Source organism: Bactrocera oleae, chromosome 4, assembly GCF_042242935.1.
Source record: "Bactrocera oleae isolate idBacOlea1 chromosome 4, idBacOlea1, whole genome shotgun sequence".
Lineage (NCBI taxonomy): Eukaryota > Metazoa > Arthropoda > Insecta > Diptera > Tephritidae > Bactrocera > Bactrocera oleae.
Window position 1 is genome coordinate 36,322,515 of NC_091538.1, and position 22,319 is coordinate 36,344,833.

The following is a 22,319-nucleotide window of genomic DNA, read 5'->3' on the forward strand; positions in this document are numbered from 1 at the left end:
GATGGATCTATACAACAAAAAATACAAGAATGTCGGGATTTTTGCTACGCATTTATTGATTGTTGAACAGCTTGTGCCGTATTTTGGGCGTCACAACTGCAAAATGTTCATAAGAGGAAAACCAATTCGCTTCGGCTTCAAACTGTATTGCCTCCGTTCCGATTCGGCATTTCTTGTCCATGCCATGCCGTATGCTGGTAAAGGAAGTTCATACAATAAAAACTTGAGACTCGGTGGTTCATTCGTTTTACTTCGACAACTTTAAAAAATGTTAAGAAACATTCGTACGATACGTGTCCAGAAAACCCCAACAAGATATCTGTCTGCCACTGGCAGGACAATGCCGAAGGTACACTTCAAAATTAATGGGAGCTGAAGCAAGACAAAAAGCTTCGAGATAGATCCAGTTAGATTTGCAACAATGCTGTCCCCAACTACCGAATCCCCATACGGGGAAAAAAGTGGGGGGTGCCCATTGTTCCCGAATTGTCTCAACACGGCCTCAGTGAATGCATGGAAGATCCACTGCCTCCTCGCTAAGCAGAATATATCCAAATCCCTCAGCCAAATCGGAACTTACGCGAGCTCTATTGACGTTCCTTAAAAAACAGCGGAAACAGAAGATGTAGCACTGAATTCAGATGCTGAAAAGGGAGACAGACCACGAAAATTTCCACTAATCAATATCCGAGAATACGTCATCTGCGAAACGACGATTAAGGTGGGCTCACTGCCACTAGCAAACGGTTTAGCATGTAAAGTGTTTCGATGTTCATTATGACTCAAAATCCTAAAATCCAGTTTATTTCCTCTTAATTTTTTCTAATGCAGTGAAGTATTGTATAATCATAAAATAAACTTTTATTTGTTACACGCAACATGACGTCACGACTTTCCTATGTGCCGGAAAAATATGAATTAATTAAAATAAGTTTTTCAAGACTAACTGAAGGCCTCTGTATTGATTTGTTTGGCGAAAACAACGAAAATATTTTAATATTTAGTGTTAGGCTACTAAGACGCTACTTGCATTAGGGACACATTGTATGTACATACAAACATAATTATATCTTCATATATACATAAATACATTTACATTAAGATCTTTTAATCAACTACAAAAGTATTATTTTTACTGAATTCTTTGATGTTAATTTTAGTTTGCAATATTTCGGCTAAATAATAAAAATTCAAAAGGAGTCAAGAACTTGTCTTCTTTAGAGAATCATTTTTGAATTGAATGGACTAAATAATAACATAAACAAATGAATAATTACGAAATAATTTATAATTTTATAACATACTTATTGGGTATGCAGCGGTTCTTTTAAATTTGTTTATTCCTGAATGCATATCTGTATTCATATTTATGAGTTGTCAAAATTTTAGGAAGCTAGAGACAAAAACGTCAAAATTTCACTTTTATCTATATATGTATTTGTATTTTTAATTTTATTATATAGCGACTAACACACAACTAATTCGATTTGATTTGTATTATTGCGTGCAAAAATAACTTTGATTCAATATTTAATATTTGTTCAAATCCATTTATTCATACAATAACAAAATGGTTGGATTCAAAACAAAAAACAAGTGTTACCATATATTGCAAACGAATAAATATAAATTAAAATATGATTATACCGTCAATACAAAATTGATAACCGTGTGTTGAGTAACGCAAAGTCTTTCAAAATTTCCTTCCACATAATAAATCCTGTTGTTGGATCGGAGGGGGTTATTTTTTTGAAGCGCGGCTGAAGGCCTCCAATTCAGAAAAGATTTCTACGCGAAAAACTACTTATTTATTTTCTGCCATTGGGATTTTATCTGTTCCCTTTATTTCTTTTCGTTCATTTGTAAAATATGAAGATAAGGTAACACTGATTATTTGTAAGAATGCAACCCTTTTCTTATTGTGTTAATAAAAAAATTTAACAAATATTAAATGTTCAATTATTTATTTTAGTACTATTTAAGGCTGGGATTTGGAATAGCATCCCCCGAATTCGGGGTTGTGAAGTGTTAGTGAATATAAAAGTTAAAAATATAACGATAAAATTCATTATACATCAAAGAAACAAGCACTTTAAATAGTTGAATTTTTGAAATTTAAATGCAATTTCTCAAAAACATACCTATTATAACCCCGATACCGTTCAGGGTTTCGGGGATATAATGGGTATCGGCGGATAGAGGAGGTCTAAAATATATATAGATATAGCCGCGAGAAAATTATAGTTTTCAAAATGTTCACGTTTAAAGTTGAAAATTTCAACTATTTAATGTACGTATTTTTTCGATTTAAAATGAATTATACACTTATATTTTTCACTTTTATATCCACAAACACTACACTTATTCGTTTTTAGACATTTATTTTATACTATACAATTTTATTCAAAATAGTAGTTTTATTCGAAAGAGTGTTTTAGCTCGTTGCCCGGTATGACCGCCAGTATGCCGGTGCAAGCCTTTTGAATGGCGTCTGCATAACGCTTTCCTTTCATCGGCAAATGCATTTTTTCGAAAAGGTAGAAGTCGGCACGGTGCCATATCAGGTGAATACGGGGAGTGGTTGATTGTTAAAATGTGATTTTTGGTCAAATAATCGGCCACAAGTCGATCGATGAGCCGGCGCATTATCGTGCAACAAACGCCAACTTCCATCTTCGCGATATTCGGGCCGAATACGGCGCACCAAACGCTTCACAACTCCAAGGTAGAATACCGCATTAAGGTTTTGGCCGGGTGGAACAAATTCTTTGTGGACAATACTCTTGGAATCATAAAAACAAATCAGCATTGTCTTCACTTTTGACTTCTCCAGGCGCGATTTTTTGGGTTTCGGCTCATTTCTCATTTATGTCCTCACGACCACTTTGAAAACGTTGAAACCACTCGTGCACTCTGCTACGGGATAGGCAATCATTGCCATAAACTTGTTTCATCAATTGAAACGTTTCGGTAAAAGTTTTACCAATTTTAAAACAAAATTTAATGTTGGCCCTTTGTTCGAAGCTCATTTTGTTTGCTCATTGTAGCCAGATCGGAATTTAAATTAAAATACCCATCATTTATTAAGATTAAATATTATTATACATGTATCCGTTAAACATATGCAGAAACTTTTTATACTCTCTTTTTGTGATTTTGTGATATATTAAACAATTGATTTTTGAACTTTCAATACGTAATCAAAGGAATAAATGTATTAGCTCTCAATTAATAAATGTTTTTAAAAATTTTCAATTGAAAATCAATACCACTTAGCATGACATCATAAAAGATATCATCACATACATTTCAATTTCGCGTTTTCTTTCAACTTCATTTTTATTAGTAATTTTTGTTAGTGATCTTCAACAGCAGCACAAATCTCTCTGTTTACATATTTTTCTGTAGGATTTAAATCTGGCCGTCCCTCTTTTTCCAATTGCTAAACGTCAGACCTACTGAACTTTGACAGTTGCTTGAGTTCAGTAGGTTTTGACGTTTATCAATTGCGCTCTCATTTCCAGTGAGAGACGAGTTGGGCATCTCCTTATCTCTGACAATAACATACTGACACTTAAAATGCAATAACTTCACTTCCAATAGATGAAACGTCATGAAATTTTTACTGGAAGTCGATAAAGGATAGCAGATTCTAAACACGAGTCGACATATAGATGGCGCCACTAGGGTTTACTTTGTTATTTGTTTACTGTTTACTTTGGCACGCACCTTGTATAATGCAAAAATAGCTTTATTTCAATATTTAAATCATTCTTTAGTTCTATTAATTTTGACAATAAGAAAAGGGTTGTAAATGTCAAGTAACCAAAGTTGCCATACTAATATATTTTGTAAACGAATAAATAAAAAGAGATTATATACCAAATACAGGAACCATAATCATTGATGGAAAAAAATAAATCTTTCAATTTCTTTCACTTGATTTTTTTTGCAGCACGACCAAAGGCCGCCAACGTAAAAAGAATTTCTGCGCGAAAAAACCTTGGTACACCTGGTGTTGGACCGACCAGGGTTAGTTTTTTGAAGCGAGGCCGGGGGCCGCCAATGCAAAAAAGAAGTTCTACAAGAAAAAGTAACATTGTCGTAGAGGGTATAACATAATCCTTAACATCAATGCTCTTTAACGGATATTACTACTGTTACTACAACAACTGTTACTTTTGAAGAAAAGTACCGTTACGTTTTTTTCCATTTGCTATTTATTTCATATTTGGCAAGAAAAATTCAAGCGTGTTTCGTGTGAATTGAGTTAAAAGATTTTTTCATATGTCATTATTAAATTTTTAATTTTGAAAATAAGTGCAATTTCAAATGTCGATAAGGTAACACTGGTTATTTGACATTTACAACCCTTTGTTATTGTCAAAGTTAATTGAATTATGGAATGATTTAAATATTGATATAAAGCTATTTTTGCATCATATAGTATAAAATAAATGTCTAAAAACGAATTAGCGAAGTGTTGTAAAAGTGAAAAATATAAGTGTATAATTAATTTTAAATCGAAAAAATACGTACTTTAACTAGTTGAACTTTTCAATTTAAACGTAAATATCTTGAAAACTATAAGTTACCCGCGAATATATCTATATATATTCTTGATCAGGAGAATATTCTTTATCCGACCATACCCATTTTATCCTGGGACGGTATTCTAAAGTTTTCCCTTCTAAAATTTACCAATTTTCGAACTTTAAATGCAAATATATCAAAAACCATAAGTCTGCGGCAACTATATATGAATATATATTATCTTAATCTGGAGAACTTCCTCTATCCGTACATAACCATATTATCCACCGATTCTCCCTTTTCTATAATTTACAGTTAATTATCTAATAAATTATAAAAAGGGCGAACACAACTTACCCAAATAAATCTTTTCTTTAATAATGCAACGATTTCTTGAAATCATTTACATATATTGGTAAAAGAACACTCATATGTACATCTATGAACGATATGTGATAAGAAGTGAATAGAGCTATATCCCATTTTAGATAATATGGAAAAATTATTGGTTTATAATTGTTATATGTTTTGCACATTAATATTCACCTGAAAAGCTGTTGCAGAACATTGGGTAAGTCAGCCATATTTCAATAATAAGCACTTGTTTTGGAATACCGGTTTTTATATTCACTTACGAAATTTAAATAACTTTCTCCCGTAATATTTTACCAAGCGCTCAATAAGTTAAACGAATAACAATGGCAGTGGTGAAATTGTAATATGTCTGTTTTATACCGGTGTGGAATATTTAAAGATAACTACTTACCACACTACATACTGTACCACAAACGATACAACTTTATTGACAGCGATAAGATACAGATAAGACATACAATCGTGGCATAATATGTTGTAATCAATTAGTGCTTTTTACGACTAATAACACGTTTGCACTTACAACATTATTTAACAGAAGCTATTTTTTATGACTGTTATTTAGTATACTATCACATTGCTGTGTCAAATGGAGAGTCGAATTTTGACATTTCAAATTAAAAACAAATTTAAATTTTTGTCTTTTTAATTAATTTATTAAATATATTCGAAAAATGGATAAACTTTTCAAGACGGTTAAAAGTTAGCTAACCGGTAACCGATAGCTTATCAGTAATTTATGCATTTGTTTTCCGATAGGTAACTTTGTTCTAGCCTCGATAAAAAAACAACTATTTCTCCTCTTTCACTTCACTTCGGTGTGTCGCTCTCTTTCATTGCTTTTGCGCAAATGCTACATATATTTTACTTGTTTGGAAAACTATCTTTGGTTAACAGAGTCCTTTTCATTGGCTATTTGTTTAGTTTTCTTGCTATGAGTTATTTGAATATCAATTGGTTACCCCTGCCTAACGTATCGGCTACTTTTTTCCTTATTTATAAAACAATTGAAATTCTCATTTAATTTTTATTCATTTATTTTTATTTTTTTTATTTACATGTTTATACATTATGGTTAAATTTTTCTTTCTATTTTTACAAACTGTAAGTAATTAGTTTAGTTTAGCTTTTAATTATTAGCATTTATATAAACATAACATATATATATGTAATTATATACATTACAAACTAAATTTTCTTTCTTACAATTATTCGTGTACATTTTTAGTAAATATTTTTGATTACATTTGAAATATTAGCTTTCAAACATATATACATAAAAACTAAATTTTTTTTTGTTAAAAACCTTACAGGTTCTGATCTGTAGTTTTATTAACATAATAAAATTTTATTTGCATAAAATATTGCTGCCGTTCAGGCAAGTGTTACTGAAGACCGCAATTTTTTGATTCCAACGGAAATGTCATGAATTTGCTGATTTTGCCTTGGAACAACTTGAAAACGATAACGATTATTTTAAGAAAATAATCTTCTCCGATGAGGTTCACTTTCATCTGAGTGGTGCGGTGCCAAAACAAAACTGTCGATTCTGGTGCGAAGAATATCCACAAATTATTCATGAACAACCATAACATTCACCTAAATCGACAGTTTGGTGTAGTTTTTGATCTGGTGGAAGCATCGGTACGTACTTATTTCGAAATGAAGTTGGTGACACCATTACTGTCAATGGAGAGCTGTGTAGATCTCCATTAAATACAGGAATTATACATATTTATTATAAAAAAACCGTTGCATGCAAAGCATGTAAATTATAAAATATGATAATTGTTCTTAATTATGCATTTATTTGTCTTATTATTTATTCCATTAAATACAGGAATTATACTTTTAATAATGAAAGTTATTGTCTTCTTCTGCATTTTTATTTCAATTGTTTAAAGATTGGATAAGCTGCGAGTCTCAATGGGTACACTTCGGGTTGATATGGTAATATTTAAAACACATATCTTATTAATTTTAACATTTTAAATTAAGATCTCATAAAGTATGCAAAGCAAAAATTTTTAATAAACTTTAAATCAATAATATGATCTCCAAAATAAGCGCATGCCATTGCACAAATTCGTAAGTGAATATTAACTGTTTCTTCAAAGTATTAGTTGAAATATTAATATGAATACATAAGTATGTATGCATATCAAATGCAAATAGGCTACTAGTGGGATAATTCTTTGCCTAAAACTCTATATTAATATTGTAATTAGCAAGCAAAGTTTTTCCTTTTAATTTTATACATTTTGCTAATATATTAATTAATTTTATTACCAAGACGAAAAATCAAATGACGCAAGTGCGTTTGTTTTGAATTTCAAATGTCAAAGTTTTACTTTCTATTTGGCACCGCAAAATGTAACATGTAACTTAACGCCATAGGACATTTTTTCACCCCAACTCAACATAGATAAAAATGTTACCGTTTGGTACACAGCCATATTTCGCAGCATTTGTGATACACAGCAGTTAGCAGCAATTGAAAATATGGATATGTTTATTGGTGAAGATGTTTCGGAGGGTGCTGATGTTGAGTCAGTCAGTTCTAGAAGTTTTAAAATACATAAAAAAAAACGTAACTTCAAACATGACATCAGATAAATAGTTTTCACATAGATTATACAACACACAAAAAAAATTACAGACTTCTCAAAGTAACATTTAACAAATGTAAGCAACGTCTCTAAATACTTATGTGAACACAAATACTGCATATAGACAATAATATGATTTTTTTGTTCCTTAGGCTTATTTTATTTTTTATAACAATGATCTCTAAATTTATAAATATATTGTCTTGATTTTGTTCCTTACATTTTTCCCATTTAAAGTTAAAAATATTATTTAATTACTAAAAACTAAATAAATACTTAAAGTGCACATATGCATTTTTTAAATTGATTAGGTTGTCTAGTTAAGCGGGTTTCCTGTAATTGAACGAATGGTTCAATTAAACGAGTATCAGTTAATTTATTCCTCAGTTAATTGAACAAAAAATTATGCAATTATCCGGGGTTACTGAGTTGTCTCGATAATTAAATTGGAGCATATCAAGGACATTGTGCCTGTTTTTAAGGATCTCTTCAAACATTACACTTTACAAAAATTGTGTAAATTTCATCGTTTCTACGAAATTAAAGTTACAACTTTTTTATTTTTTTAAATTTTAATTTTATGCTCTCGCAACATGTTGCACTGGGTATAATGGTTTTGTTCACCTAACGGTTGTTTGTATCAGCTAAAAATAAAAATAGCGATAACTTGAGTAAAAATTGATATATCTTGATGAATGTTCCCTGTCACCCAAAGGGGGTTGGTATTGCAGATGTAATCGGACCACTGCCACGCCCACAAAACGCCATTAAACTAAAACATATAAAGTGTCATAACCAAGCACTAAGCTAAGATAAATGTGATTTGGTTCAGGATATCACAGTGGTGTCGACATTTGTGGGCTTAACATTTTTTTTAAGTAGGCGTGGTCCCGCCCTCTAAATGCTTAAAAGTACATATTTTCCAAACTACTTAAGCTCACCCAACCAAACTTGCTGAAGAAATCCTTCAGCATTTCTTCATACACTGTGAAAATGGGTAAAATCAAATAATAACTACACAAACTCTCCCTATATCGATTATGTTGAAAATTACTAAAAGTGCTATAAAACTAAGGAGCTACAAGAGTTAAATTTCACAACCGGGAAACTCAAACATTCCTCAGAGGTAGATTACCAAATCCTCAACGATCGACGAAGCGATTTGTGCTTACCACAAACTTACTAAGGCGGTTAATATCAATCCTAGCAACTTCGCTGGGTTCGCCAAAGTTGTGTTTACCGAGATATTTCAAACTCAGTCTGGCAAAAACTGGGCAATAGAGTAGGAAGTGACAAGATAATTCCACCTGGCTTTCCTCCATACAGTTTTGGCAAAGAGCGTCTGGCAGAATATTTAGCCGCACAGGGAGTAAACCCATTGGACAGTGACCAGTCAGAACACCTCTAGGTGTCGCGAGATTAACTTTGCAAAGAGCCATTAGTTCGGCTTACAACTCACTCCGGATCTCCCAGTCGCTCAAGTTCTGTTTGCTGACTAGCTCACTGGAGGTCCAATTGTCAAACGGCAGAACGCGAGCAGACATCGGAGAGCCGACTCGACTCCAATCAAATGAAATTGAGGAAAGAGTGCCCTTCCTAGCCAGCTCATCGGCTTTGCAGTTTCCAACGATTCCGCTGTGGCTGGGCACGCATACTAGTCTAATATGGAAGAAGCCCGAATGCTATTGCTAATGAATCTGTGTTAAATATGTTTTCAATTTGTCAAAAGCTTCCTGGTGTTCGTTACTCCAGGAAAAAATACTATTAGATTTTAGCAGAGTCCTCAAAGGTTCCGTACTATCTGCTAGATTTGGTATGAATTTACCTACATAAGTGACTAGATCTAAGAAGCTTCTTACCTCTTCATAGGTGTTAGAGGCTCGGAATTCTTGAATAAAACCCTACTCTGACAAGACGTGTCCCAGAAATTTAAGCTCTTTCACTTTCCAGGCACATTTCCCCTCGTTTAGTACAACATTGTTCGCATCGAATACACTTAGAAAATCTTTCACAGTGCTACCGTGTTCTTCTTTGGAACTGCCGAATATAAAAACATCATCTATATAGTTAGGGATGTTATTACAAGATGACAATAGTCCTTCTAATATGCGCTGGAAAATCTCTGGAGCCAAATCTATCCCAAACATCAGCCTTTTGTACCTGAACATTCCCTTATTATTATTTCTCTACTGTATTCATCAAGCTCCAGTATGCGTACCTTTAAGATCCAGCCTAGAGAAAATCGAAAGTTGGCAAGGGGTAGTTCTTGCGAAAGATAGCCTCATAAGCACGCCTTATGTCGATGCATAGCCTCAGGTCACCGTAGCCTTAAACACTATCACCATATATGTCATGTTGTAGTGCTTCGTCTAATTTCTGCAACACTTTCCCCTCTAGCGCAATCGGAATACGTCTGAACGGTTATCCAGAATAAATGCGATCCAGAATCAATTACCATGTGTATTGTTTTTCCCCCACCAAACACCTAATCATTTCGTCACTCATCTCGCTGCCAATTTTGAAACAGACAAATTCGATCGTTTCTTCATCCGGGATCTCTCCGTCATCGTTTATACACCGCAATCTTGATGTTACAGTACGTTGTCGTTTCGCGCTGTCCATGCCACTGTTCTCTTGCTCGCGTTTCGTCCTCTTTGCTCTACACCTCAATGCGAAATGACCCTGTAGTGAGCATTAATTGCTTTTGGCATTTTTAGCTGGACTTTTGCGGTTTGGACGAATTGAGACTTTTCTGCTTGATTTCTTAATCGTAAAATAAATTTGTTAAAGGTTTCCCCTTCTTCCGGTTTTATGGATCGAAACAGGTAACTTTCAAAAATGAAATTTTTCTTAGGAGAAAAATGTTGATTCAATTTATCCACCAGAAGCTCGTAAGGATTTGTGTCTCCTGCCACAACGCTCAGCGCCTCTGGAATGTTATACACAACTTTTTGAAGTTGAGTTCTACCGAGGTGGAGCAGTTTACTTCTTTTCATAGACGTATCGCTGATGTCTTCCGCTTCCAAATACAGATATTAAACGATCGAAACCGTTTTTCCCACTCCGTTCGAATGACCGACTTGTCAATGACATCGCATAGAAATGGTGCTACCCAACTTGGGTTCATGATGCGCTGCAACCTCTTTTAATCGCGCTTGAATGTCTTTCGAAATTTAATGCTTTTAATACTCTCAATACTTTTAATATGCAGCTTAATGCTTTTAATATGCTCAATCCTTTCAATATGAAATTTAATGCAACCTCCGTCCCCTATGATTTCGTAAAAATTTCAAATGCTCAAATTATTGCGAATCTTGCTTTTTCAAATATTATTTTCATTATGCTTCTATTCGGCAGTCAACGGGAGCAGACTTCACTCGCCGCTCTCGTGTACGCTTTCCTCGGTGTCTGCTTTTTACCTAGTAGACAACGAGCATTATTTTCTCCTTTCTTTCTTGTGCTGAGTCCAATCCTCGTCGCCACTGCAACGACCTGCTTTTAGTTGTGTGCGGCTGCACCTTTTATTATAATAAACGAAGAAATAATATACAAACATAAAATGTAATTCACATGGAATAATGGTCGCCGCTCTCTTGTTTGTTGATCTGCTTCTATCTTTCTTCAATACTAGGCTACTACTACTAGGCTACCATACCTATGAACAGAGAAGAAATGGTCAATTAGAACCCTCCATTCAGAGATTAAGGGATCTATTTCCTTTCATGTCAATGTGAGGCCAAAGACTTCTTCCCTGCTTGCGGCTCCGCCCGAGAAGTAGAAAAAGATTGGCGGATGCCGCCTTCGCGTGCTAGAGATTAGTCTGTTCCATTTCCGATCTTCAGACTTTTCTCCAGAAGTGCGAGTTCCGCACTTGCAAGACTATCGACATCGACCTCCTCGAATAGCCGCTCCAGATTGAAGGCAGAGTCATCTGAAGGGGACTCGTCCACATCCATGTCCGTTTGGGCCGCTGTTACCTTCTCTCTTGGCACTACTGGAGGCTGTGGGACATCTCTCCTGGCATCCGATGGGAGGATCCTAAGTACCACCCTCTCAAAGCCATAGTTGATGGCACCTTTGGCATCATTGAGAGGACCGCTGGACTCCTTGCTCAAGAAAATCCGCACCTGCCGATTCTCTCGTGCCTTATCACTCTCTAGTCGCGAGTTGGGAGAGATGGATTGCAGTAACGCAACATCTCCTCCGGGATGGAGGGTTTTGAAGGAAGCCTAGCGCGAGCGCGAGAGCGCAGAGGAAGAGGGCGCACCTGATCCAAAGCCTCTAGTCTAGCTCCCATCCAGACCTCTCCAACATTAGATATCGCTTCCTTATACAGTGAAGCCGATCGTTCGTTAGCACACCTGACTAGCTTGTGTATCCCGTGGTTCTAACCCGTACTCTCACACCTTGGAGGTGGCCCGGGGTCCCTTGACCACTCTCTCTTGTGCCAAAAATGGGTAAAAACGAATGATTATTCCCTTAGCCCCCATATACCTAATGTAAATATTTTCAAATTTCCGGTTGACTTTATACTGCATCTATCGGTATATGCAAAAAATCTTATTGAAATTTCAAAATAATTTCTTTAAATATTCTTCTAATAATAGTGTATATGCCAGTGATTGTAAATAATGGATGCAATACTACCTACTTTTAATTAAAAATATACGAAAATCCCCTATATATAGAGATGTGAGTTAATTTTCAAATATTTAATTGTAACCCGATATTCATACAGTTATTCTACAACGATTTGTGCTCTTCTTTGAGATCTGTAATATATTCAATCCTTCAATGAAGTTGATTGTGTCACTTTTCTATTAAAACATAAATACTTTAAGATCTGCTAATCAACACCATAAGTGTAATATGTATTACTTCAGTTTATTTTGCTAGTTGGCTTTCCGCTATATTAAGCAAATGCCTGCATTTTCATTCATATTTTCTTTATTAAATAATTATATTAAAATAATCTTCACTAATTAATAGTATTCTATTTTCTGACTTAGAATTTACGTATAATTTTTTTGGCTTTTTTGATTTCCAATTATTTTTATTTTCATGTGTTTGCGGCGGATCATTTAAATTTGTTTATTCGTGAATCCCTATCTGTATGCACATTTATAATTCGGATTCACCAAGAAAAATGTCAATTAATTTGCATTAGTCAGAACTTTAAATTTTTTACCGTTTGCAGGCTAATCAAATTTTGCCGCCTCTAAATGTTGATACTTTAATACACTATCATGTAAAGCACATTTTTTATCAAAAAATTTCTACTTTATAATTTGTGCTCCATCGTTACATCAACTTTTTACGGGACCATCGATATTATATGAAAATTTAATTTTGATATTTAGAAAACGTTAGTTTGAATTTTTAAATTTGTGAGCGAAATATTAATATACTATATCAAATATATTTTTTTTGTTCATTTGAGGTCTGGAATACAAAAAACGGAAAACAAATGTTTGTTTTTTTTGGGTTTGTTTACATTTCTCTTTTTTTACTTTTTTTTTGCATAAATTTAACTAATGTAAATGAAAAAAAAGGATGAACTGATAATGCTTGTATTAGCGTAGCCAAACACAAAGCATTTATGTCTCTCATCTCGTCTTCTTGGATGGTGTTAACTTCCTTAGCCGTCTTTCTCTTATTGGAGTTAATTCCATCCGTTTTCCGGATACCCAGTTCCTGGTAAATCCCTTGACTGACTCGAGATTCCATTCTAGATCAGAACGTAACTCCATTGGAATACCGAATCTCTACTGATTCAGCCTCTTGATTAGGAATTGTGTATGTTTTTGACCATTCGTTGAAATGTCCTTGACTACCGAAACATGAATATTTTCTAACTTGTTTGTGTGCAATGGACCATCTTCATCCACGCCAATTCGCTCAAATGGCGTACCCGAATTGTACTGCTTCATCCTGGACCTTGACCTTTAGCTACAAAGCACTCAGCATATTTCGCAATCGTCTCCATAGCTGATTGACGACAACCAGTCCAATAAAACCTTTGCTTCCATTTCTCCAAGGTTTTCGTGACTCTCAACTGCCCTCCTTTTGGACCTTTGTATAGCACGTTAAGTCGATCTTGACAGCGAGTTAAGAAGAGAAGTTGGCTGCGAAAATGAAGAAATTCGTTTCTGTCAAAATTTCTAAACTCGTATTTGGTGTGTGTTTAATAATTTTTGTTTTATTTCTGTAAACAGAAATGAAACTTTTGGGCGCAAAACAATTTATGGGACTATCCTCTCAATATCGATAGTTTATTTTGATTATCAATAATTTTGCCAGACATACCAACAATTTTCATAAAATTTTAAAATTTCACTCAATATATCATCTATTAATCTTAATCTTGACTTGGTTGCGCGACAACCAACAAATGGATTATTGAGAAATAAGGTACTCTACCGAAATATATTATAAGTATACAATTCTTAATCTCATATTATATATTATAAATCGTCAGCTCTCAGAGCAATATATGACATGAAAAATTGTATATGTAACTTTATTAATTTTTTTGTTTTTCCTTTATTGTTCATGTTTTGTTTTACAAATAAATCCACGGTTTATTTCACAAAAATGAAGTGGACAAAGCCAAGGTCTTTTAATTTATACCAGTGTAAGCAGATTTCAAGGGCAAAAACTATCGATAGTATTTTATTAAACTATCGAGTGGTCCGACTATCGATAGTTTTAAAGGTCTTGTCCAAGGCTTCAGCCTTTTCAGCCTGCTGTTAAATTCGACACTGGCTGTGTGTTTTTTATTTGAATTCTTTGTAAAAATTCGATACAGAATAGCATTCCCGAATTCGAGGATCAAGACGGACCTACTAATTCACTACTACACTTGTAAAATTTTACCTCTTACATCACTACATATTCTAAGCTAACTTTTTGTTTTTAAATGGAAAATTCTGTTGTAAGAGTGGCAACATTCATCATGCATAATTTTTTAATACGTAAGAATGAGATGTACATATACTAGATATACCATTTTCCAACAACAATGGCCATTATTTGGGAAAATATTTTGAGGTAAGCTCTTTTTTGATGTGCTTGATCAATTTTATATTATCTTATATTGTTTCATAGATTCAAAAGACGTTTATAAAGAAGGTAAGTTCTTGAATTTTATGTTATTTCTAAAGAACTAATTGAATATAATTGCAGAGGACGGAGGAAAGTTCTCAAAGCGCTGCCTGAGCTGGAAATCTAGTGGGATCAATTGTGTCGCTATCGTGAAGCGTTGCGTGATGTTTTCCCAGTGGGGATTTCAAGGTAGGTTGCCTTATTTTCTGCTCTAATGTTGAAAAGACCATTACTTACATATTCTTTCATCTAGGTAGTATTGCCTTGCAATTTGCAGCGCATGATTTGGAATGAGCGAAAGATTTTCCACATCAATAAGCGCGCGTCCACGGTTGCGCAGAGTTGAGGTGAATATGCTACATATGTGAGCATGGCTGTACAAAGCTTAAATTAACTACTTATTGGTGGCCGAAGTCCCCCACTGAACCCTCCCCGAGGGTGACGACTGATAATAGATTCCACAGATTCACGACGTAAACAGGCACGAGCTGGTAACAGTCCGCCCCTACTATAGACGTGAGGAATCTAGCTAAGGCCAAACTTTTTATCTGTGTGTTCGATGTTTCTCAATAGCACAGCATACAGATAGGGAACCTTGCCATGGTCGGGGTACTATAAAGGGCTGGATTAAGGTGTCATGCGACCCTTGTCGAGGATCAACTTGGCTGGGGGCCCTTAAATAGCCCAGTCTCGAACAAAGCTTACGGATACCTGGCGCCCTCCGTAATATGATAGCCGTACTTGCGCAGCCGGGGCTATGCGCAAACGGACACACTTTCCCCCACACTTGTGGGACCAATTATGAACAGAAATACAACGAAAATAAATGAAAACAAAACCAAAAATAGGAGAGAGCCCGGATCTTCACAAAAAAATTCGGAGGGGACCAGATGCTCTCAAAAAAGAACAGCGTTTGGAGCGAGCTCGGCAACATTAAGCAAGAGGATAGAAGCGAAGCTTGGTCCCGAGGATAAGGCAAGCATAAGAAAAGGGGCTGAAGCTAAGGCTGGCCCCAAGAAAGCAGTAGCGCCGGAGGCAGCCATACCCAATCCCTGTAGCCACAGCACAGCAGCAAAACAGGTGGAGGGGGGAAATGCCAAAGGGGCTGCTGCTGGAAGTGCATCTGTATTTAACATTCAGGACTCGGAAAAGGCAAAGTATGCGGAGAGACGACGCGCCGCATACCTACTAAGATTAGTAGAGTTAAAGCCGCCAACGACTGAGCTCCAAACATCGATTAACTGCGCGAGAGCAGTCTTGCCCAATTTCAAGCTGGAGCCGCCAGTAAAGGCAGCCAAGCGACAAAGGTCAGCTGAAGAGGCTAAGCCGTCAGCCAAGAGGCCCAAGAGAAAGGACGGAACCGAATTGTCATTTGTGTTCTGGATGAGGGAGATTCCGAAGGAAGAATCCCCAGAGCCCAATGGAAATGGGTGCAGTCTGCGCTGACAAATGTGGCGCTGGAACTGCTACTAAGCAATCCGGGTCCGCCACCGTCATGCACAGATGCCGGCTGGTACCAGGGCCAGATCAAAATGATTGCTTGCGACCACGAGAGATCGGTCGCTCTATACAAAGCTGCTATAGCCAAAGTGGGAGAGGTATACCTCGGGGCAAAATTGGTAGCAGTGGACAAAACGGACATACCATACCAGCCGGACCAGATTATGCAGCTCATAACAGCCTGCAACCCGAGCCTGCCCACGGAAGGGTGGAAGTACGTCAAGACACTTGAAGACAGCATAGCAGAATCTGGTGTGGAGACCAAAAGGGCCACGATGCAGATCCTGCTGTTATTAACGAACGAATCCATCGAACCGCTGGCAAAAAGTGGCGGGGAAATAACCTATTGATCCACGAAAGTGGGGAGAACGCCCTACAAGTCGGACGCCGATGCTGCAGACAATCTGGCATCGGAGAAAGAGATATGCGAAGTGGAGGAAGATCCTATGGAGTCCTCGAGCGACGCGGAAAGTATAGAGCAGGGTGAGTGTTCTTCTTCCGGGTCTGAGCTTGCTGCCAGACTCTCAAACTTGTATACTGAAAGAGAGCTTTTAAGCGACTCTCATGAAGACGCAGATATAACAATAGTTAATGCGTCTTCTACAAATTAATCTTCATCACAGCAAAATAGCTTCACCAGCGCTATTAACCGCGTGGCAATGGCACAGCCTGAATTTGCCCTCATTCAGGAGCCATGGGTTAATGGAGGGCGTATTTGCGAACTGGGGAGAGCGAGCTATAATATATTTATGGCTAATTGTGAAGGTTAAATCAGAGCCTGCAAAATGGCAAAGAAAAACCGTAACGTTTTTATATTACATAATTACAGCAACAACGACACAGCAGCAGTAAGCCGGGAAACGGGGACAAGCAGTTACCGGCTGGTGTTGTGCTATATGCCATACGAGCAAGAGCTGGTGCCACCTCTGATGGTAAAAGAGATGGTATGGGATAGCGAGGCATCCAAAGGGCATGACTATACTTGGGTGCGACTCAAACGCGCATCACACAGTCTGGTGCAGCACAAATGTCAATGACAGAGGTGGGTGTCTCTTTAATTACCTGCTAGGCACTAAGTTACTGGTGTGTAATAAGGGAAGCACGCCAACGTTTGTTACAAGAAACCGACAAGAAGTGCTGGATATCACACTTGTGTCCGAAGCACTATTTGACAGGGTAACACAATGGAGAACATTCCTTTTCGGATCACCGATATATTAAATGTACAATAGAGGAAAGGGCCGATAAAAGCATTAGCTTCAGGAATCATAAGAAAATAAACTGGCAGGTTCACATGCTAGAGCTGGAAAAACGTATCCCTATGATTCTACCGTTTCAGCCCAATAGTAAGGAGGATCTCGATATCCTCGTTAATTGACTCACGGATTCTTGCTGGCAAGCATTAGAAGTGGCTTGTCCAATAGCTCGAAGTAGGGGTAGAATTAGGCAGCCCTGGTGGTCTCCAGAACTTAAAAAGCTACAGAAAGAATGCAGAAAGCAGTTCAATTTAGCTAAAATCCCAAGGCGAGTTAGACTGGGATTATTTTTGCAGCCTCCTTAGGTCATACAAAAAGGAAGTTAGGAGAGCAAAAAGAAATTCTTCGAAATCTTTTTGTAATGATATCGAGAACACGGCGGAAGCGTCTCGAATTAGGAAAATAATGCCACAATCGGTGCACAGTATCGGTTATCTTCAGAAGCCAGACCGCAGTTGGACTGTATCCAGTGAAGAGTCACTGGGACTATAATGGCTGGGTAATAAATAGCTTAAAGCCGTTCAAGTCGCCGGGACCAGACGGTCTATTCCCGGCTCAATTACAGCAGTGGGATTGGCTAATTACCATTCTTAAATGGGCGCTGAAATTAAACTATATCCCTTCGCTTTGGAGGGAAGTCAAGGCATACCAAAAAAGCTGGAAAGACTAATAGAATTACATATAAGAAAAAAACTGAAACCAGAAAAGTTGGCTGGTTCGCAGCATGCGTATTCTGAAGGAAAATCCACAGAAACAGTGCCAAGCTCTGTGGTGGCGGAGATTGAAAAATCTCTGGAAGTTAAAGGATACACTCTATTTGCCTTCTTAGATATAGAAGGAGCCTTCAATAATATCCAGCCTAGGGCCATACTGAGTGCGCATAAGGAACTGGACATCTCTGAACCTCTCAAAAAATTAATTGAGCAGATGCTTACGAGCAGGTCAATAATTCCAATGCTGGGAGCGTCAAATGCAGATCTGTCCCAAGAGATACACCTCAAGGATTCGTGTTATCCTCACTTCTCTGGATCCTGACAATGAATAAGTTCCTGTAGGATATAGAAAAGAAGGGGTACATGTTGTGGCCTACGCCGGCGATGTGGCAGTATCGGTTAAAGGTAAATTCCCGAATACTCTCGCAAACCTTATCCAAACGATCTTGGACGATATAAATCGTTGGGCAGTATCGTGAGGATTAAACTTAAATGCTTGTAAGACAGAGCTAGTATTGTTCACCAGAAAGCATAATACTCCAGAAGTTACGGCGCCATTATTAAATAGTTGCAGACTAACAATTGGAGAGACGGCAAGCTACCTAGGACTAAATCTTAGGCAGGAAACTTTCATGGATACAAAACTTGGATGCTATGGTGAAGAAGGCAGCCACAGCTTTCTACACCCAAGGATGGTGGGCCCAAATGGGGACTAACGTCTCGGATAGCATATTGGCTCTTTACATCAGTTGTCAGACCAATCATGACATACGTTATATTGGTATGGTGGCCAATAATGGAAAAGAAATACGCGGTAGAGCGTATGGAAAGTATACAAAGAGCAGCCAGTATATGCATTAGTGGAGCTCTTAAAACAACGCCAAGCCAGGCTCTAAACGTCATTCTACATTATTGCCAACAGACCTGTTCTGTAAGGAAGTGCCAGCAAAGTCAGCTCTCAGACTGAGGGAATCCTCCCAACTAGTCGCATGCAACAAGGGACATTCTAGGATAATCAGTATATTCCCGTTCCTACCCAAAACCACGGATTTTTGCAATCCAATAGAATTGAAGCTAAATTCGATCCACAATATTGCCTTCCCCACCAGAGAGAAGTGGGAAAGGGACGAGGTGGACAGGAATACAGGAATTAGCATCTACAGGGATAGATCTCAACTAGATAATCGAGTGGGAGGTGGTGTCTTTTGAGCAACATTAGATACCAAAATCGCCTTCCGTTTTCCAGACCACTGCAGTGTCTTCCAGGCGAAGATCACAGCAATCAAAGAAAGCCTTGCGGTATTGACAAAAGTGTGCTCACAACAAGTAGCATATATTATATTGTATATATATACGGATAGCCAAGCGGCCTTGAAATCACTCAAGTTTTCAATGGTATCATCCAAGATAGTGAAAGAATGTCTTGACCTATTAGAGGATCTGACATCATACTACACGATAAACCTGCTATGGGTTGCAGGACATAGTGATATCCCTGGTAACTGCGAAGCAGATGAATTAGCCAGAACAGGTACCACTTTTCAACTAACCCCTGAAAAAGAGGGAATATTTATGCCTCTGGGAACTTGCAAACACCTAATCAGCGAACATGCTGTAAATCTAGCTGAGTCTCGGTGGAGTCAAACAACAACTTGCTCTACTAGCAGACGAACGTGGCAGGATTGGAGCGTGAGTCGCACAAACCGATTACTAAAATTCAAAAGAAATGACATAAGAACTCTGATAGGAGTACTAACAGGTCACTGTCTAATTAGTAGACATGCCAGCAGGCTAGGTGTACCTTACAACGACTATTGTAGAAGCTGTCAGGAAGTAGAAGAAGAGGAAACTGCAAAACATCTTCTATGCGAATGTAAGGCTCTATACAGGAAAAGAAACGCAATTATCGGCCGGGGATTTCTTGACGACGGAAGTTGCACATATAAAACTATTTGTACTGATGAGCTTCATCAGAAGAGCAGGGTGGTTCAGAGATGAGATGAGAGAGTGAGGGAACATTAGTCCCGGTGGTATCACAATGGGCCTCCTATAGGCCTAGGTGCGTCGTTAAACAGCCACTCTATCTTTACTTTGTGTATTTTTAAGTGTTTTACATGACACTCAACACTTTCCATTTTGCTGATGTTCCGTCAAATAACATAACATTAGGTGTGCCGCGCCTAAAGAAAATCATTAATATCTTCATATCGAGAATACGAAGGAGCACAGCACCTTGCGGAAGGTAAAGGCCAACTCTGCTATTTATGTCGCAGAGGATATCGGCATTATAATAAAAATTAATTTAATCATAACTGGCCAATATTGTATATTTCTATGTTGAATATGTACATATACTTTATTTATTGGATTCTGATTTTCAATGCTGTCACAGATTCTAAACCAATATTCGAATCAGATGTTTGATAATGGGATAAAACTTGCAAATGAATAAATTGAGTAGCAATTCTATTAAAGTTTACAGTGAGTTCAGCAGTTTTACATTTTATTTTGTTTGAGGAAGAAGGCAACAATAAGATTCAAAGAAATATTTTAAGAGATCACAGTCTTACATTTACTTGTAAGCTTGTATGTATTTACTTGCTTACATTACATAAGTATTTATAATACATTATCGCCTGAATAAAGATGCATTTGTTATGTTGTTAAGTTACGTTTTGTAAATTCTCTTAAAATATCTGCATTTTTTTCCATAAACTTAATAGTTATGGCATTATGTCTTCTATTCTTATGTTTTCACCTATAGAAATAGAGATACGTTAATTCGTAATACAATAATAAAATAAATAAATTTCTTATCTTACATTTCAAATCGGTCATCATTCTAGCAAGTACGAATTTCGCTCTCTGGTTGATTCTGGCAATTCATCATCGATTCTATTTTGTTCTCGCATTCGTGCTCATCACACTGCCCTCCACCTAAATCCATTGGAACACAATATCTCGTCACCCACTTGTTGATGAATACGTCCGCTACTGGTTTAGCCTTTTGATAAGGACCTTTGACCATTCGCTAAATAGTCATTTACTCCCAAAACATTTTTGTTTCCTAATTAATTATGTTCCAATCCTCGCTTTTCCATACTCGGTGCAAGCAGTCCCACATCAACTTTAAACTCCCCCCTCTGCCCAATATGCTTTTTTGACTGAGCTTTCTTACATTTGTTCAACTCCACTACATGCTTTACACCTTGCCCATCTAGATCATCTGGCAAAGACTCATCCATTGAAGCTTTAATTTTATCCTTCTTTTTCGACTGTCCCTTGTGCTGATGTACACGCTTCCTGTTCTTGCAACTGTGCAGACACAATACTTTAAGCAACCATTAACTCCAAATCAAGCTGGGTTTAATAGTGCACATAGAAGAACAAATTTCTTTCCATTATCAAAGTAAAATTTTTTAACATAAAGAAAAACGAAGTATAGAACATGAATGAAATTTTTCAAACTCCTCAATTAATTTGAATTCGGTTTCGTTATAGCCCATAATAACTTAGCAAAAGTTTGCTCGTTTCTTCCTGTTTTATTTTCTCAGAGGTTGAAGAAGATATCATCTAAAAATTTTAGATTAGCTACAGACCTGATTATGAACTTTTGCTAATTTTGTAAATATGAATAACTTTCTTAATAGTTTTTAGTACAAAAACAGCAATTTGAATTAAAAGGATTTTCTTACCAAATTCAATGAATGTTTTATATATTTGTTTTTCTTACATAAATTTTCGACAACACCTTTCTCTTTCAACATTTGACATATATAGACATATATATTTTGTAAACGAAGAAAAATAAAATAAATAGAGATTATACCCTAGAAACAGGAAACAACGCAAAAAGAATTTCTGCGCGTAAAAACCTTGGTACACCCCGGTGTTGGACCGACCAGGGTTATTTTTTTGAAGCGCGGCCGAAGGCCGCCAATGCAAAAAGAAGTTCTGCGTGAAAAATATTTTGATACACCCCGGTGTTGACCAGGGTTATTTTTTTTTGAAGCGCGGCTGAAGGCCGCCAACGCAAACAGAAGTTCTACAAGAAAAAGTAATATTGTCATAGAGGGTATAACGTAATACTTAACATCAATGCTCTATAATAGTTTATTTCTCTAGGTTTTGGATTCCTGTATTTGGGGTATTATCTGTTTTAATTTCTTTCAGTTCAATTACAAAAGATGTCGATAAGGTAACACTGGTTATTTTACATTTTGCAACCC

At 36.7% G+C, this 22,319-nt stretch overlaps 1 protein-coding gene and 1 long non-coding RNA gene across 3 annotated transcripts in view; one reads left to right on the forward strand and one right to left on the reverse strand.

The window, feature by feature from the left end:
* Cndp2 (Cytosolic non-specific dipeptidase 2) overlaps window positions 1–5,318 on the reverse strand; it is a 39,283-nt gene extending 33,965 nt beyond the window's left edge. Inside the window, exon 1 of one of the 2 annotated variants that reach the window (XM_036372576.2) lies at window positions 5,300–5,318. Coding sequence is in view for 1 of the 2 variants with exons in the window: in XM_014238153.3 (XP_014093628.2) it covers window positions 5,080–5,117 (38 nt within the window). In the remaining variant the exon portion in view is untranslated. Of the gene's footprint in view, window positions 1–5,079; window positions 5,269–5,299 lie in introns of those variants that run through there. The other variant, XM_014238153.3, reaches the window with a different exon arrangement.
* An 81-nt stretch (window positions 5,319–5,399) lies between these two features.
* LOC138856864 (uncharacterized) lies at window positions 5,400–20,567 on the forward strand. Its single transcript, XR_011395831.1, has 3 exons — window positions 5,400–14,648; window positions 14,703–14,810; window positions 14,875–20,567. It is a non-coding gene; the product is annotated as an uncharacterized lncRNA (long non-coding RNA).
* The last annotated feature ends 1,752 nt before the right edge of the window (window positions 20,568–22,319 follow it).